The sequence below is a fragment of the Seriola dumerili genome, unplaced genomic scaffold (genome assembly GCF_002260705.1).
Source record: "Seriola dumerili isolate Sdu_G_001 unplaced genomic scaffold, Sdu_1.0 BDQW01000129.1, whole genome shotgun sequence".
In the NCBI taxonomy this organism is placed as follows: domain Eukaryota; kingdom Metazoa; phylum Chordata; class Actinopteri; order Carangiformes; family Carangidae; genus Seriola; species Seriola dumerili.
Genome location: NW_019174384.1, coordinates 1,429,239 through 1,447,229, shown reverse-complemented (window position 1 = coordinate 1,447,229; position 17,991 = coordinate 1,429,239). Strand labels below are relative to the sequence as shown.

General features: G+C 40.5%; 1 protein-coding gene across 1 annotated transcript in view; it reads left to right on the top strand.

Moving 5' to 3' along the window:
- The window catches only part of LOC111224340 (pinopsin-like), a 26,901-nt gene extending 18,238 nt beyond the window's left edge, over positions 1–8,663 (top strand). Inside the window, exons 3-4 of the mRNA XM_022748788.1 lie at positions 1,512–1,745; positions 7,695–8,663. Coding sequence (XP_022604509.1) covers positions 1,512–1,745; positions 7,695–7,949 — 489 coding nt within the window. The 3' untranslated portion in view covers positions 7,950–8,663. The remainder of the gene's footprint in view (positions 1–1,511; positions 1,746–7,694) is intronic.
- The last annotated feature ends 9,328 nt before the right edge of the window (positions 8,664–17,991 follow it).

Below are 17,991 nucleotides of genomic sequence, written 5' to 3'. Positions count from 1 at the left end.
AGGTAAAGACGACTAATTCTGCAGTGGATTGTTCAGGCCATGTTTCGGGTATTTGTACTGGAAAATAATAGTACAGACACCAAATGTGAATGCGAATGTGAATATTTGGCAAGTTTTACTTTTGGTCCACGAGGAAAACACACATGGATACAGTACATAGCTTGATATTGTACATTTGCATGAATGGGCTACTTTCCCTGGAAGAGAGTTGGCATCGGTGGCGCTGAGTATGTCTCTTCTCCTAACTCCTGGCTTGGAGTTTGCTACTGATGCACAAGTTCAAACGATTAACATAACATAAACTAATCTACGTGGCCCCAAAATCAAAGCATATTTCTCATTCTTCCTCTATCATCTCTCGGTTTGGTTTATTTTTGACTTTAAAATGGTNGTCGGCTACTTTCCCTGGAAGAGAGTTGGCGCTGAGTATGTCTCTTCTCCTAACTCCTGGCTTGGAGTTTGCTACTGATGCACAAGTTCAAACGATTAACATAAAGTAATCTACGTGGCCCCAAAATCAAAGCATATTTCTCATTCTTCCTCTATCATCTCTCGGTTTGGTTTATTTTTGACTTTAAAATGGTGTTGCCATACGTATGAATGGGAGATTGTGTGGGTTTAAATGTCAGTTCAGCCTGTGCAGCGCCTGGCAATGAAAATTTATATTTAGATTTAGTTCAGTTGTCGGGGGAAATCTATCAATAGAGTCACTGATCTATCTTTCTTGCTGTCACTCAGGTGCTTGGTTGTGCTTGAGTTCCACAAAGGAAGTGCTCCAGACTGCAGACTGTTTCATAATCCAGGTTTTGCAGGCTGGACTACTATTTTCACTCATGATGGCGATGTGATGACTCACCTCACCTTTGCTCACTTAGGTGTTGAATTACAGTAAATTACAGTATGTGCTTTCCCCCCCAAACCTGAGAGGGTGTGCTATAAAATAGATGAATACTTTTTTTATTGATGGGTTTTATATGAGTAAAAGACAAATCAAATTTATTCAGGAACACAGGGATGTCTCCCTTGTTATTTCAACTTCACTGATTCTGTTATTAAGGTAAAAAACTATATTATTGTCATGCATACACAGCTACTGCTTTCTACAGCTCATGATTAAGTGTTGATGCCTTTTATTGGTTTTCTAAAACACTGAGTCACCTCAAATATTGTCAGAATACAATCATATACACAATCACATATGACAAAAAACAGCATTAAATCAGTCTTAAATAAGTTTTCTGTCGACTGACTAATTGATTAATCGAATTTGTTGCTGTCTTCTCTGCAAGCACAACAGAGCCTGTGTTTTTGGCTTGGTGTGTGCGCTATAGCTGGGGAGCAGTTTGTTCGGAGTTGTATATAAACTGGCCGTAGGTACAGAACAGTGACAGAGAAGAAGTAGGGCTCTATAAATTGCTGAAACTTGTACCAACATTGTTTTTCTCATCGTCCCTTTAGTTTATTTTTGTTTGTTCCAATGCACCAATAAAGTTTTTCTCTCTTCCTACCAGGTCCGCAGCGTGAGTTCGGTGGTGACCCGTCGCAGAGAGCAGCGGGTGCTGGTGATGGTCATCACCATGGTGGTGTGCTACCTGGTTTGCTGGCTGCCATACGGGGTCGCAGCTCTGCTCTCGACCTTTGGGCCACCTGACCTTTTAACTCCAGAGGCGAGCATCACGCCATCGCTGCTGGCCAAGTTCTCCACCGTCATCAACCCTTTTATCTATATATTCATGAACAAACAGGTGAGGTGTTCTTGTCTTACCGCCTGATTCTTCTTCCACCACCTTCCACCTTCTCATTGTAATACATTCAGGATGAGAGAGATGACAGCCAGCAAAGTCACCTCTGTGTATGTAAATATAAATCCATCATAATGTCGTGTGTTCCTTAAATCTTGGTATCTAATTACAGGGCAGACACACACAGTCATGTTTTGGCTATGACAACTGATCAGACCAAGTTAGATTGTGTCTGCTTCAGTTGCTGTGGTCTGGACAGTTGGGAGATGTGTGCATTGTTTACTGTAGCTAACGTTAGCACAGCTGCATGAAACACCTGCTCAGCGGAGGACAGATGTGCCGGGGATCCACAAATACTGTCTCGCCAACTTTATCAGTAATGCCAAACTTTGTCCAGTCCACAGTGGAATCAGCATGAGCCGGAGATAGTTAGCTAAACTGGACAGCCGCCAGACAACAACTTTTACACTGCACTGCTCATCAACATGGCCGACACAATCGGCACAGAAAGCTACGATGGGACCTATTTCTTCCTCAGATGGCACAGAGGTGCATTCATTTTATAATTCATGCATAATTAACACAGTATAATGTAGTTATCAGAAAATATAAGTGTTTATTAAGGCATTTGTCAACAACTAAAACTCCAATGGCCACCCATAGGTTGGGGCTGTGTATAAAAATGAATGACAAAAGGCTAAAATACTGTTGTAATAAAATAAAATAAAGTTATAATTGACAAACACTGTACATTAATAAACACTTGAAGGAGTGCTTTGTAAGTTTTGCTATGGCTACATAGCGAATATTAGCACTAACAGCTGTTTACTTACCAGTTTAGAAGAAACGTTGTGAATTCAGCATCAAACTTCATTGCTTTACTTGTCAAGAGCTGTCTGCAGCGGTGGAAGCAACCCTCTTGTTTAGCTTCAATTTTCTATCCTTTCTTTTCTTCTACTGAAGTTAGCACGCTAACCTTGTTCTTGTTACTTTCCGATACCGAGTCACTGTAGCGTCCAGTCTGCCCTGAAGACATAGCGCTTCTCAGAGGGCGTATTATAAAATCTTATAGTGTAAATGATGGAAACTCTTGGCAAGACTGATAAGTAAACAGCTATTACTGCTAACATTGGCTGTGTAGCAATAACAAAAAATTAAAATAGCTCCTTTAAAGATTTTGCAATATCTGCTTAAAACTACATTATAGTGTGTTATAAAGTATTTATTATATGTTATTTATTACTTAGAAATGCTAAAAACTAAACAAAACTAGAGTAAAGTAGAGTCAGGTGTTCTGTGTCTTACAGTCTAATTATCTATTCTCCCTTATTCAGTCAAAGAGTTAGACACCCAGGCAAGTAATTGAAGTTATATGAGATTCACACCCTGGGGATGTTAATGTAGGTGCGAGCAGACCTCCACTCTCCGTCTGCTGGCTCCTCATTTACACCTTTCAGACAGAACACACACTCCACCTATCCAGCTTCAAACACACACGCAATCACACTAAGACACACACAGACACACAAACGTGCAGATAAAAGACAAGGGCGTGACATTATTGTCATGCCGTCAAAGTCATATCAGCGTCAACGCATAACAAGCCCTCCTCCCACCCACTGAGGTCGTGATAGTCATCACTGTCATCCAAGGACACAGCACGGAAAGAAAAAAACAAAGCACTCATGAAAGAGGAAGTAATCTATGCCACTGGCCTTCCTGACGACAGCAGAGCAAACTTCAGTCTGCTTTTGTGCCGCATTCAACCGTCAATAAATCATTACCACAGTCATTAGTAGATTAGTATAATAACTGTAAACAAACACGAGGACAGCTTTTGCGTGACTCCTCTCTACTTTGTACATTTGTCATGCAGAAACCTTTTTCCTCTATAAAAAGGAAAACAAAGCCTTTACAATCTTGCTTTTTTTTTTAACTTTTATTTCGCCTTATCAACTTTTACCTGCACAGACGATGTTAGTTGGCCTCATCTGAAAGAACGTGAAGTTTTATCAGCTCTCATTCTTGCTCTTTAAAAACACTCACAGGAATGAGTTATATAAGACAGCGACAGAGGAGACGTGTCCCCGTGCTCATGCCACAGGAAAGCTTATTAGATTACGTCTTCTCTGCAGTCGTCGCTGTCCACTCACCCGTTTGACTTTTAAACAGAGGCAGTTGCAGGTGGTGAACTACATCCACGACCACAGGAACCGGACAAGAACATCCAACACCATCCATTTGTATTGTTGCAAGACCTTAGTGTACCATGTTACTCTGTGTTTTATTCAGCTATCATAGTGTCCCATAAGTGTTTTGTTAGTGTTAAATTGTTATTGGCGAGAAAGGAAGGAAAGAAGAAGACAAGAAGCAACGATAAACGTTTGAAGGAAAAAAGGAGGAAGAAGTAAATTCAAGAGTAAAAGGTAAAGAGGATGGAGTGAGGAAGGAAGGAAAGGAGACAGGAGAAAGTGAAGGGAAACAGAAAAAGAAAGAAAGGAAAGGAGGTTGGAAGAGAGGAGGGACAAAAAAGATGCAAGGGGAGATGGGTGTAAAAAGAAAATATAGGGGGAAGGAAAAAGAAGAAAAATATGTAAAGAGAGAAAAAAACAGAGGAGGGAAAGTAGGAGGGAGAAGTAGTAAAGAAACCAGGAAAGGGAAATTTGACAGGGATTGAAGGAAGATTTAAAAAGGAAAACAGAAATCTAGTAAAAGTGGTCATGACTGAAAAAAGGAACTGAGGGAAGGACACAAAGATGAAAAGACAGGTAGGAAAAAGAAAGTCGCCGGGTGGGAGGAGGAGGGAGAAACTTCCTTTTCATCTCCAAAAGGTGACGTAGCTTTGATTTTGATTAGCATGTGATGCTACTATCAGGGAACAGCACAGCGTGGCGGTGACCTTTCCTTCTTCTCTCGAACATTCACCCACTCTTTTATCTGTCTGTGTCTCTTTTTATCTGCCTCTACCTCGGGTCTGCTTTTCCTGTTGGACTGCTTGTCTGTCACTTTTGAGCTTGTGAGACATTTAACTCTCTTTTGATGTCTGACTTGTTACGACAGCGCTGTGTCTTGTAGTGCCAGAGTGAAGTTTTTCTTTTTGGGGTGGTGGTGGGGGGGTTGCATGTGTATGTGATGATTAAGCTGCTAAATGAACTTTGAGGGGCCCACAGATAAACGCTCCGGAGGCCGCGCTGTGTGGCGCTTTCAGTCTTCAGTTCCTCCCAGCCCATAACTATGGCAGCAGTGTGTTGAGGCGAGTTGAAGACTTCAAGCGCTGCGCAGATTCACGCCCTGGAAACTGAGCTCAACATTTACACCGTCACAGTCATTTTTCTGCACAATATATCAGATTTAAACTGGTTTTTCTTCGAATGGTTAATATGTTAAAAATGTGAATCATTGCATGTTTCCATCAGTTACCTTTCATGTGACTATATTCATGTGGGTGTGACAAAGTCAGGGGTGTAAAGTAGCAAAGTACATTTACTCCATTACTTCACTTACGTACAACTTACTTGAGTATTTCTATTTTATGCTACTTTATATTCCTACTCCGCCACGTTTATCTGGTAGCTATAGTTACCAGTCGCTTTGCAGATACTGATTAGAAAGTTACATAAATTCAACCGTTTAATTTTATTTATTTATTCATTTTATTCTTTTAAAAAGTATGTATGTGCCCCCAGACTTTCCCATCATGATCATCCTGTGAAACTGTGTTTCACAACTTTTATGGCTTGTGACAGCTTTAAAATGAAGTCATGTCTGCTTTGCTGCAACCATTGCAACCAAAGAGCCAGTGAGCTTTTCCTTTATTTTATTTTTAGAGGCTTGAAGAGGTGAAATTGTCCAGTAATTCACCAGAAAAATGCCCCAAAAAATAGAGGAAAATCTAACAAATAAACCTAGCTTTGGGGAGCATACATATGTCATATCTTTTTTTTTAATATATATATATATAATTCTTCTCTTTTAAAGTATTTCCTCTTTTCTCTTGGCCTGACAGAGCTCAAATTTAAAGGCAATGAGTTTAAATCATGCAGGTTTCAGTCCCACCATGTGTAACTTCTCGGTGGTGTTTCTGTCAGATAGAGGAGATGTTGACATCGCGTTGTATCCCTGATGCCTCTCGCTCCTTTTGTTCTTTGTTCTGTGTTGTTTGGTCTTTCTGGTGGATTCAAGGCCTGTAACACTGAGTTGCAGCATGACTTGAAAAACTTCTACATTAAAAGGAGAAACAGTTTGTATTCACAGTTGTACTGGGGGGGGGGGGGGCCTGTCGGCAGCTTTTATTAAATTTTCCCTTTTTCCAATATATAGCAACTTTTCTCAAGAATTCCTAACGTTTGTGTGAGATTAAAAAATGTATTATATATGCACATATTATTACACAACACAAACATTTCACTGTTTTATCACATATCTCACACACACACACACACACACACACTGATTTGCAGCGGCAGGTGAGGATTTGGTCACTCCTCAGTCTTAAGATCCAATCTGTGTCTGACTTTAGCTGTAATCCCTCATGACATCAGTTTGTCCTGTTCCTCCATCCCTCTGTTTTCTTTTTTTTCTCCTCCGTTTCACCTCAGACATCCCTTTCTCCTTCACACCTCCCACCCCCACTTTGCACATCTATCCCTTCTGTTTCCCTTGGGGTTTTGCTTTTAAACCAACAGCTTTTTTTTTTCTTTTTTTTCCTCCCAAGCCCAGCTCTCCAATAGATTAATACATTGGGATTTGAGACACTGGAAGATTTAAAAGGGGAGAGCTAATTTCGAGAGCTGCACAATCTCCTCGGGGTAACAGAAATTAATTGGCTCCTATATGATGAATTGTCAGCCAGCTGCTTAAGTATCTCAGTTAAAAAGCACCACAAACTGCTCTCATTTGTCATATCAGTCACTGGGTGTCACTTTTTTCAAAAGGATAAAAATGTTTGCTGGGGGGGGTGGGGTGGGGGTGGGGGGTATATACTCGCTGTGGTGATGTAATAAGGCGCACCGAGGTGTTTTGCGCAGCACGCCTGTTTGATCTGCGGCGCCCTGGGGAAATGTAGTAGACTTTAAGTATACGTGTGGAACTGGAGAGTATACTAAGTACACTACGTTTATCCAGGGGAGCGCGCTGCCTGCCGGAGTCCGGACGCGGAGGAGGGATCTGCAACGGGATCCAAATGAAACCTACGTGTTTGTATTTGTCTGTCTAACATTTACCGCCACTAGAACTGTATATGCACTGTAATAATCAATATGTTACAACTGCTTTTACTAATACTTCTACTAAAAGTATTAGTATTAAGTCTTCTATTACTAACCTCTCACTATGACGAGTGATAGTAGTTCTACTTCTGTACTACTTACTTGTCCCAATACTACAAGTACAACCTCTAGTAGTAGCAGTGGTTGGGGCCTTAAGCAGCAACAGTTGAAGACTAAACTAATACTACTACGTCTACTGATAGGAATACTACTACTACTACTACATCTACTACTATGACAGAGAAGGTTTGATAACCACTGCACTAGTATTGGATAATGATCATGCTAAGGTTCCACCTGTCAATTTCTAATCAGTTATTGATTTGACTGGGACATTTGTATCAACCAGTCTCAGCTGATCGACGTGTTATCCATCTCACCTGTTCAGTCTCTCACTTTTATCTCTTCAGCACTGGAAGGCCGCCAAATACTCCGGACCGCACCTGCGATCTCACATCGGCTGCGTTCTATTGGATTCTGCTCTAATAAACGAATCTAATTAACAGCTGATGTGTCTTTATTGAATGAAGCATCTGCACTCATGTTGAGTCCTGGTTAAACCATATCTACTTTTACAACGAAGTCATGTGATGACCAGCTTGGCCATTACTAGTATTGTCTCTGCCGTTATTACTACAGTGCTAACTGATACGAATTGTGCATGTGTGTGTGTGTGTGTGTGTAGTTCTACAGGTGTTTCAGGGCATTCCTCAGTTGTTCCATCCCAGAGCGAGGCTCCACCTTAAAGACATTTTCACGGGTGACCAAGACACTCCGCACCGTCCGCCAGGAGAAAGACCACCAGGTGTCTGCTCCGGCCCCCTCCTCAGCCCTGCCCACGCCCAACTCAGCCAGTCAAGGCTCTGCTGCATCCCACAACCCCCCAGCTGCTAGCAACCCCAAACCTAAACTGATTCTGGTGGCTCACTACAGGGAATGAGAGGAGAGGAGCGACGGGGCAGCAGGAGCTGAACGTTTAGAGGGGGAGTGACGAGCAGGGGCGCGGGGTCTCCAATTAAGAAACAAATCCTCTTAATGGTAGAAAAGAGCGAGCACAAAGTGAGCTCAGTGGGAGTCTTAAATACAAGCTGGGACTTTTTAATCCCAGAGCACGTTATCATCGCCCTGTGCAGTCGGCCACAGGGACACACACAAAATACCAGTCTCATCCTGCTCACCAGCGGCACTGTATACAAAGCAGAAGGAAGATATGAAGACGAGGGCTAAACACACTGTAATGCTTCGCGTTGACATTACAGACTCCTGCCATTAGAATGTACTCGCTGTATTCACATCAATCGTGTGCACAAGAGCACAAAAGTCGCATTAAAGCTCACTTACCTCCGCCTAAAAAAAAACAAGGTGGCCACGAGGGATCCACGATGAAAAAAAAAAATGTAACAAACTTGCATTAGTTTGTGTAGTTTCTTCCTGGTTTAGGGAACCAGGATGATTAGATTTAGCTTATATTGTAGGAAAAGTTGAGAGCTTCGGGGTCAGAACAACGCCCACGCAGAGCCAACACGAAGAGGCTGATTACAAAATGAGACATCTGCTGTTTGGAAAAATGAATGCCTGCGTTTACAAGCTTGAAAGTAAGTTGCATTGTGGGCAATCACCGAAGTGATTACTCATGCTGGGAGAGGTCTGGTTGCAAAACATCAAATTTAAAAAAAAAAAAAAAAAAGGACAAAATCACGTTTGAAGAGGAAAATACATTTATTATAGCTTTTGGAAAATTAGGTGTTTTTGGAATAAATAAAAGAAATCCCTTTATTTGTGTGGATTCAGATGTGTATATTTTTGGAAGATTTGTTAATGAATGTCTAATGTAAAAGGGGGGGGGGGGGTAGCTACGAGTCAAGAATTAGCATGTTCATTGGGCCGGTATTAGCATGTTAGCAACAGACACGGAAATAAGCACGATTGCACTTTACTGATTCAGACGAACCGCGTGGAGAGGAGGACGTGAAATTGCATTTACTCCGCCCCCAGTAATTAAAAAAAAAACCATAAATAGGTCAGGATCATTTCCTCTTTCTTTCATTTTTTAATTTTATTGATGAAGTATCTTTGTTACACAGCTAAATAATGTGATTTCTTAATCAGAGGAATAATTCAGGAACATTTTGGAGAAGCACAGTGTTCTTTGGTGAGATTTCATGAACTTGTTTGGCGATTTTTTTTTTTGTTTAATTCACTGATTTTTATTTATTTATTCTGAAAGCAGGGCAATGGGATACTTTGTCAGCTCGAGTGTGTAGCTGCTGTTAGTAGGATTATTCCCTTCTTTGAACCCAATGATAATTGGGTTGAAGAAAGGCGCTAAACATTTTCTCCTGACCCTGTTTTCATGCCTGATATCGGAGGATTTGACACAGTGTTAAAGATTTGTGGAACAATTTTATGCAATTAAGAACTGATGGTTTTTTTTTTTCATTCCTTTACCTTTATTTACTCTTTGCTCAGTGCTGGGATTGTTATGAAAGCCATTAAAGGGATATTTCACTGTTTTATGAGGGACGTGTAAAAGAGTTTGAGTGTTTTGAGTTGTCTAGATGTTTCTGCAGCTGCTGTTTCCCTTTGTTTGATTGAAAAAGTGGTTTTGTGTCGTCTCCCAATGTATTTTCCTTTTGCTTATGTAACATAAATGAAATCATGTCACAAGCAAATTTGGATGTCTCAATGTTTTTCGCCCAAAGTGTGTGTGTTTGTGTGTGTGTGTGTGTGTGTGTGTGTGTGTGTGTGTGTGTGTGTGTGTGTGTAGCCTATATGTGCGCGTGTCTGTCCTGGTGGTGCTCAGTGTCACTTCCTCTCGCTCTCTTTCCTCTTAGTCATAATCACATGTGTTGATTAATCCATGAATTATTAACAGAGGCATTATTTACAGGGAGGGAGGCGGATTAAGGCTCGAAATTACAGCCTTCGTCTCAGTGAGAAACAAACAGCGTTTGGAGCATTCGAGTAGAATATTACAACTGTCAGCCATGAATGAATAATGAGCTGACGGCTGCACACACACACACACACACACACACACACACACACACACACACACACACACACACACACACACACACACACACGCAGGAAGCAAGTCAATAATACGTGTCTCAATGCACATCTGGGCAGCGGCTCAGAATAAACTTTAAGAGTTTGTTTTGAATATTAATTATTATTAAGTCTTCGACTCCTGCATCTTCTCTGTCCGTTTTTATGCTCACTACGTTCCAAGCTTTTAAAATACAAATTGATTTCCTCTCAGACATTATCCAAGACCCTGTCGAGCTCCTGCAGACATGTATATTGGGGTTTGTGCACATTTTGTCCCAGTCCCCTTAATTGGCTCGTACACGGTGACAATGACTAATTCGGTGCTCAGTGTTTTTGGCCAATTTTACCGATTTTTGCATTTTGTTCTCCATCTCGGCAGCCGCAAGGTAATCAGTAGATTACACATGCACATTACAGTTGACTCCATCAGGAGTGTGCGCTCACATGCATTTGGCCGTTCAACATGATCAGATCCATCGACATTGTGTGAATTTGCAGTAAAAGTCGAGAAAAAAATGTTTTCACCAGAATCAGCATCTGATCAGCATCTCTTATTGTAATGAATGAAGGTGCAACGTTTGTTCACACAGTGCTCTGTATTTTTCTTATTAATTCTTATCAATAAGTGATTATTATTAATCCAAGTATCTTATTCCTCTGTGCCATAGAGCTGCATTAAAAACACATCAGTGAGCCACATGGTGACACTTTCCTTCATTACCATGAACACACACACACACACACACACACACACACACACACACACACACACACACACACACACACACACACACACACACACAGTAGTTTATTTTCACTGAAGCCGGCATACAGTCTCCTGCTGTTGGAAAATAGTCCCACAAAAATGCACTGTTTCCTCTTCTTTGGTTAATGCAGTGGTTCTCAAAGTGGGTCCAGGGACCCAGGGGTTCCCACCGGGGGGGGGGCATCTGTCTTGATCATGGGTTTCAAGCACTTTCTGTAAAAGTAAAAATCTTATCAGATGGGGGATCCTGGGACAAAATCTTAGCAGATTGGGGTCATTGGTCTAATTTGTGTCAGTTTAAGGATCCGTGATGTGAAAACGTTTGAGAACATTTGCTAAAAACTGCAGTGAGCCGCTGTTTTAGGAAATCATTGAGCTCAGGGCTGAGTGCCATTGACATATACACTATATATAAAATATTAAAGTTTCTCAGTCCTAAGTCCTTATCAGCCCTGCTGTGTGCATATACATGTGCCTGTGTGTGTGTGTGTGTGCATGTGTGTGTGTCTGGGATGTAGAGTGAACCAGCCGTGCCCTTATCACTCGCAGAGACACCGATTATGTAATCAAACAGATTAAATATGAAGTGATTATCAGTTCCAGACATCTGATAGTAACTGCAGTGCCCTTTATATCCTACTGTATAATAAAGTGTTAATGTTGTGATGGAATGTCAGGACACACTGTTTCACATTTTAATCAAATTATTCTACTGAGCAGTTGCAGGCAGTAAATGTTATAAATCGGAGTAGCAGGCATACCGCCGCTCCGCTCCAACTCATTATATAATGTTTTTGCATTTCAAGTGTAGATTTGTAACTAATTAACTCACGGTTTTCACACTGGATTTAGACTTTTGGACTTAAAATTGAGAGGAGATTCTTAAATTACATGTTCAAACTAATTAAAAAAAAAAAAAAAGTTGTTAGCCAATCAAATTTGATCTCACAGCATGACACAAAATGAAATCCTGTAATCTCATTTCTCAGTGTCATACATTCGCCCAAAAAGCCCCGCTGGCTGTGTTCATACTTGAACAGAATATAATTTTGTCACCCATCCTTGGACCCCTCTCCACCCGAGAGATCCACTGATGAAGTAACACAGGATATGCAAAGTTCAGAGCAGCTTAATTATCAACATGGGAATGAAAGTTTTCAGCGTTAGCGGTAGCAGCCTCCAGGATAGCTTCTTTTTTCATTATACTAAAGAGAGGATTCACAGCGGGAGACTGTTAGACTGTTTAACATTATCAGGTTTATGATATTTAATGCATGCTGTCCTCGTTTCACTTCAAACTCCTCTTCTCCTGCGCTCAGCTTGCAGGTCATACTTGCACGTCGTGACGGCAAGAGTGAAAACAAGTGCGAGTCCTCTCGTCAAAGCTGCCAACCAGTGTCAGATGGCTGCTGGATTTTACAGCTCTGGAAAGTGTCAGATGATGTTTCACAGCTGCCTGGTTTACAAAAGCGAGAGATGCAGATTGCAAATGATGGCTGCATCGTGTTTCACCAGGTCCTGCTGGGCTCCTGTGTGCTTGTGCATGAGGGGTTGGTGTTTGTTTGATGACAACAGAAATGGTCAAAGTTGTCATTTTGACAAAAGGCGTATTGATTGATTTCCAAGCATCAATCGTGCTTTGAGTAACATGCAAGAGAACAAGTTCCCGGTAGCTGCCGGTAGCCTCTGAGCTGAAAACACAGAGAGAAAAAAAACATCCTTTCATTCATCTTTCACTCTTCTGACAGTTTCTTTATCTGTGATGCATCCGCACACAAACATGAGAAAGTCGGCCTGTTACACTTGCTGCTGGAAATGAATGCTAGCTTAGCTACGTTTTCGTAGCCTAGCCTGTTAGCCTAGCTTGACCTCTGCCTGCGCTGCAGCTTTTCCTCTGAATGAATGTTTCCAACGCGGCTTCATTTGCTCTCTACACCTCTGGCCCTGTGCAAAAACCTAGTTTTGAGATCAACATGAAGAACTGTGTGTTTAATCATGGTGCTCACATGGTGGATCTTTCTATATTAAGTTGTGTTTAATAAAGCTAACTGTCAGCCGAAACAGCCTCGGGCCTGGTAGCTACTGTAACACCACAGGAATAGCGGTTGGTTTCTGGAGAAATCATTTTCAACTTTTAATAACTTTTTTTTTCTTTCCACTCAGTGAAAACTTTGAGGTGATAGGTTACATAAACGATGAGCTCATCAGGAGGGGGCTGCAAATGTTTGCCCAAAGGACGGCAAATCAGGCTAATCCTGCCCTGATTATTCTCCTCTGAAACCTTTTTATTATGTTAACGTCACATCAGTTTTCCAAATGTCACCAACATTTGCCCATTTTTATACACCAGAAAGAAAAAGTATAACAACCTAAACTCTCTTTATTGATGATTAAATGATAGATAATGAATTTTCATGTTCCCCATAAATAATTTTAAATGAGATGGACTGGTTTCTCACCCAGAAAAATCCCTGTTCATTTTACCACAGTGATTGCAGCAAATGATAAACACTGGACCCACACAAACACACACTAAAGATGAATCAGAAAAGATAAATGAGCTAATTTACAGGAAAACACCTCCATTATTAACAATTGTTTGACGTGTCCTTAGCGTGTTCCTCCTCTGACTCTGCTGTAAATTGGATTGACTGTATCTGCGCTAAATCGCTACATACATCCTCATTAGCAGCATGATAAAGAGAGGAGAGAGAGTTTGTATTGGTTTTTATGATCATTACATTTTCAGGATGAATGTCCACGTCGGCTTGAGTGAGAGAAACAATTTGCAGAGAAGGAGACGGTGAAAACAAAATGAAAATGTATAGATAGGATCTTCAGCAGTTCGGTTTTCCTGACTCTTACTCTGCATCATCTTTCAGGACACCTGGGGCTCTGTAGTACTGAGAGATCCTGTAACTACTGGCTTTTTTTTAACTGCATAAAAACCACAAGAGTGTGGGAGATGAAACTATTTCCTAAGATGTCAGGTAAACAACATTTTTGACTTTTTTAAAATATCTTTTATAAGTAGCGTTTCTGAAGTAATTGTGTGATATTTCAAACTTTATTTAAATAATTGTCTACTGGAAAAAAAAACAAAAAAAAAAACATAGCTTCTTTTATTTTGCAGAGAATCCTTTGTGTCTGGTGTTTTTAAGGGGCAGTTTCATTTGGGTCCTCGTTGAGGCCAGGTGTGGCAGTGCAGGCACCCAGGTGCTCATTGTGTAGCAGCTGCTGCCAGTTGGAGTGAGTGGAGTCCATCAAGTGGGTTGAAAATAGAGGGGGGGGGTCACACTGGGTGTTTGATTTGCTTTTTTTTTTGCTCTTTTTTTCCATCTCCATCTGCAGTGCTGTAAGCTGAGATACGTGGTCAAATAAAGTAATGCAATCGCCAAAATGAGAAATGCAGTTAAAGCTGTGACTGAAATAACCGTTTAAATTTGCTTTATGTCGACTGAATCGTCCCCTTCCCTCCTACTGATGTGGTACATTCCAGAAAGTATTTACACTGAGGGTTTAGAAAGTGGCAGGGGTTTGATTGCAAGGGTGGAAATTTTCACATTTGATTGGGGTTTTTTTTTAGTGCGTACACTCAATGCACTGTGAACTGAATCTTTTTAAAGCCTTTTTTATTTTTGTTTAATTTGTGGCCCCGTCCCTTTGTACCCATCACTGAAATGGTTTTAAAAATGAATAAATAATCTAAGTGTTACAGAACACTAATGTGACTCTGCTTCTGACCTGTATGTGAAAACAGTACAGACTTGTAGAGCGGCTGCCATTGCACTTTATGTGATGAAAATCTAACTTTACTCAGTGATGGCAAAAACATTAGTCATGGCCTCAGACCTTGTTGAGGTTTTCAGGTTTTTTTTAAGTTGCTTTTTTACTTTCTTTTTGATTAGATGGTGTTGGTACTCTGACCTCACATTGTTTGCTCCAACCTGAAAGAAACAGAACACATAATGCAGTTACCTTAACATTTTAAGCATCGTTCCTCTTCAAGGCTCGCATGAAGAAAAGGTGCAAATGTTAAATTGAACACCCTGTTTAAATTCAAGGTTAATTAATTACCACTCTAATTACCGCAAGTTGAGGCCACAGGCAAAAGGAGAGGAACATTTCCCTCTTTCTGCGAAATTAACATCATAGCAGTGGAAGCAGTTGATTAATTTAAAAAATGGAGAGTATGTGAAGTGGTTATTGGTCCCACATGCAGACCACCACCACCATTAACCAATGATTAAATATAAATCAATTAGTGTCCACTCACTCACCATCTGCAGTCACAGATGACATGCCTGTGTATATGCTTTCACTGTTACCTGTGTGGAACAGAATGCAGAAGTGGGTAGTGGCAGCAACACCAAGAGGAAGTAAATACATATTACTTCCTCCCACAATAAATTGAATATTATTTATTTTTTGTGTGTGTGTGTAAAGAACTGGGAACAATCGTAGCTCTCGGGACGCCATTTTGAGCTCACATGAACCAATGCAGCGCCGGCAACCACCAGTTTTAAAACTTGTTTCGGTTCATAACTCGTAAGAAAACAGAACAAAAACACAGACAAACTGAATAATCTAAATTCTTTTTTCTAATTCTGTTATGAAATAACCACACAGCTCCAACCATGGCGACTTGTTGTTGTCGTAGAAACAGAAGTTCACAGAAGTGGCGTTGCTATACCAACCTGTTTTTGAAAAAAAAAGAAAAAAACCCAACGAAGGTATGCAGTGCTTGGGTGAGCTTCCCCCCCAGAAGTGTTCAACACATCCCCTGTACAGATGTGGCCTGTTGGGAGCTGCCACTTGTACCTTCTCTGAGACACCCTCTTCCAATTTAAGAGGCGACTCTCATTATAGCAGAGCACCAGCTCCTCAGCAGGAGAGTGGTTTGTGTGTAGAACGACCCCCTCCTGTCTTCATTTTATTTTATTTTTTTCCTGTTGGCTTCAAACAACATCAAAGCCATTTCATTGTGCTTTTGTGTACTAATATCATTCTGCAATAGAGACTGGAGCATTAAAGCCTTGTACTTGTTGTTCTTACAAGATATGCCCACTTTCAGCTTTGATTTATGTTTCTATTTTTTTTTTCTATTTGCTCCCAAGTCCATTTGACACCGCCGAGGTTGCGGCTGAAAGAATGAGGCTAAAATTGTCATACACGGCATAATAATACTAATTTGAATTTCTAATTTAATGGAATGCACAAATGCAATTACAGTTAAATCTACTGGTGCCTGAATGATGGGGCGGTGATATTATAAGCTGTTAACTTGCGTATTCACACCGTAATATTTCAGTTTGGTCTTCGTTTCTTCTGCTCTTCAAAACTCTACATGAACCCTGACTCCTTCAACAGCTGTTGATGGAGGAATCCATCACAAAGCCACCACTCACTCAGACGGAAGTGCAGTTAAAATGTATGGTTTATGTTGTCAGGGTAGAAAATTGATTTCTCCACCCCTGAGCGCATTAGCTCTTGATAGGGAAGTAGGATTATGGGTGTTGAAGATCTGCCAAAAGTAAGTGATAAATGGGGCTATTTATGGTCTAGTTATTTATACAAATTATTTTAAAAACAAATTATGCGATTAATGGAAAATTTTGCCAATAAGCGACTGGGAAGGAGATGAAAAGGGAACGAATGAGTGAGAGATGTTAAGAAAAAGAGAGGATAAAGATGAAGCCATAAAAACAAAAATAGGTAAAATGGTTAAACTTTGTTCAGGGAGATCTTTTGCAAGGAGACCTGAGAACAAATGACATTCGTTCCAGAGTCTGATACCAATGTTGAGTTTGTCTTTGATTAAATGACACTGATAAATGTTATACTGTGGTTTAAGGGTAATGGCAGCAGCATGAACACAGATATATCTCTACAATCCAGTGCAGATGGTATGGTCGATTGTATTGTTTTGTTTTTTTTCTGTTGTTCAAACAGCTCTGTTCTAAGAATCCAGCTGGAGTTTTTAGTTAAATGAGACATGACGACATGTATTTTGTAGGACAATCGGCTATCTAAAGCCCAAGTGTTTTCATAATGAGGTACTCCACAAATTAGATTTCCACTGAGGGCATGTATTGGAGTTGGAACATCATTTGTTCTTTTTTGAAGTTTGGAACAAAATTTCAATGTTAGCCTGGAGTTTGTCAAAAACAGATGGTAACATAAAGGACGGTATCATCAGCATAAAAGTGGACATTGTAGTGCTGAGTTCAAAAAACAAGAACATTTACAGTATGTAGATAACGGGCCCATTTTTTAGGCTTTTGGGACACCTTTATCAACACTTTGGGGACGACAACAACAACAACAACAACAACAAAAGCTTGAACAAAGGAACAAATATTCCAGAGGTTTGAAGACTGGCCCTTTAGACAACATACCAATGTGGCTGCTAATGAGACTGACTACCTTTATCCAGTCACATCTGACGGTGGTAATATTTGCATGGAAAGCATCTTCAAAACAACTTTGCTATTTCTCTGGTAGTAGTTCCATCATTTCATTTACCTCTTATTGTTGGAGATTCCATTAAACAATAGGGATGCTAGTAAATCCAAATAGCCAAAATACTGTTATAAACAAACCTTAGCAGTCAACTCAGCGCATCCTATCCCTTTTTCTCTCAGGCCCGTTGACTCAGTTAAGCCCCAAACACACATTACCTGTCATTTCCCTAATACTCATAAATGTAAATGATGTAAATTAGAATTTCATAAATTTTCATGAATGCTGCTGGTGCATTGGTTTGCAGGTCAGCATTCATGTATTTATCAACTCCTCAGTTAATTATGACACACATTTCATGCAAATTACTTTCTCAGTCGCAGCTCACCCCTGTTCAGATGTCAGAAAGGTTTAGGTGCTCAGGCTTTCAGAGACTGTTTGACGATCCAACGGGGACTGCGTTTGAAGCATAATGACCCCAGTGCCAACTGTCTGATAAACAGAAGGCCAGAAAAACAAAACACATTCTGTATTTTCAGCCACACTCCCGCTTTGATTCTAACTGACGCCTTTTTCTGTTCCTGCTGTCAGACAACAGAAACGAGTATAAAACGTCTCATAAAAGAGGGTTAATCATGCAAAAAGTAATTTGTATGCTGCTGCATTGAGGCGTTCATCAAAGCCCTATTTTATAATTACA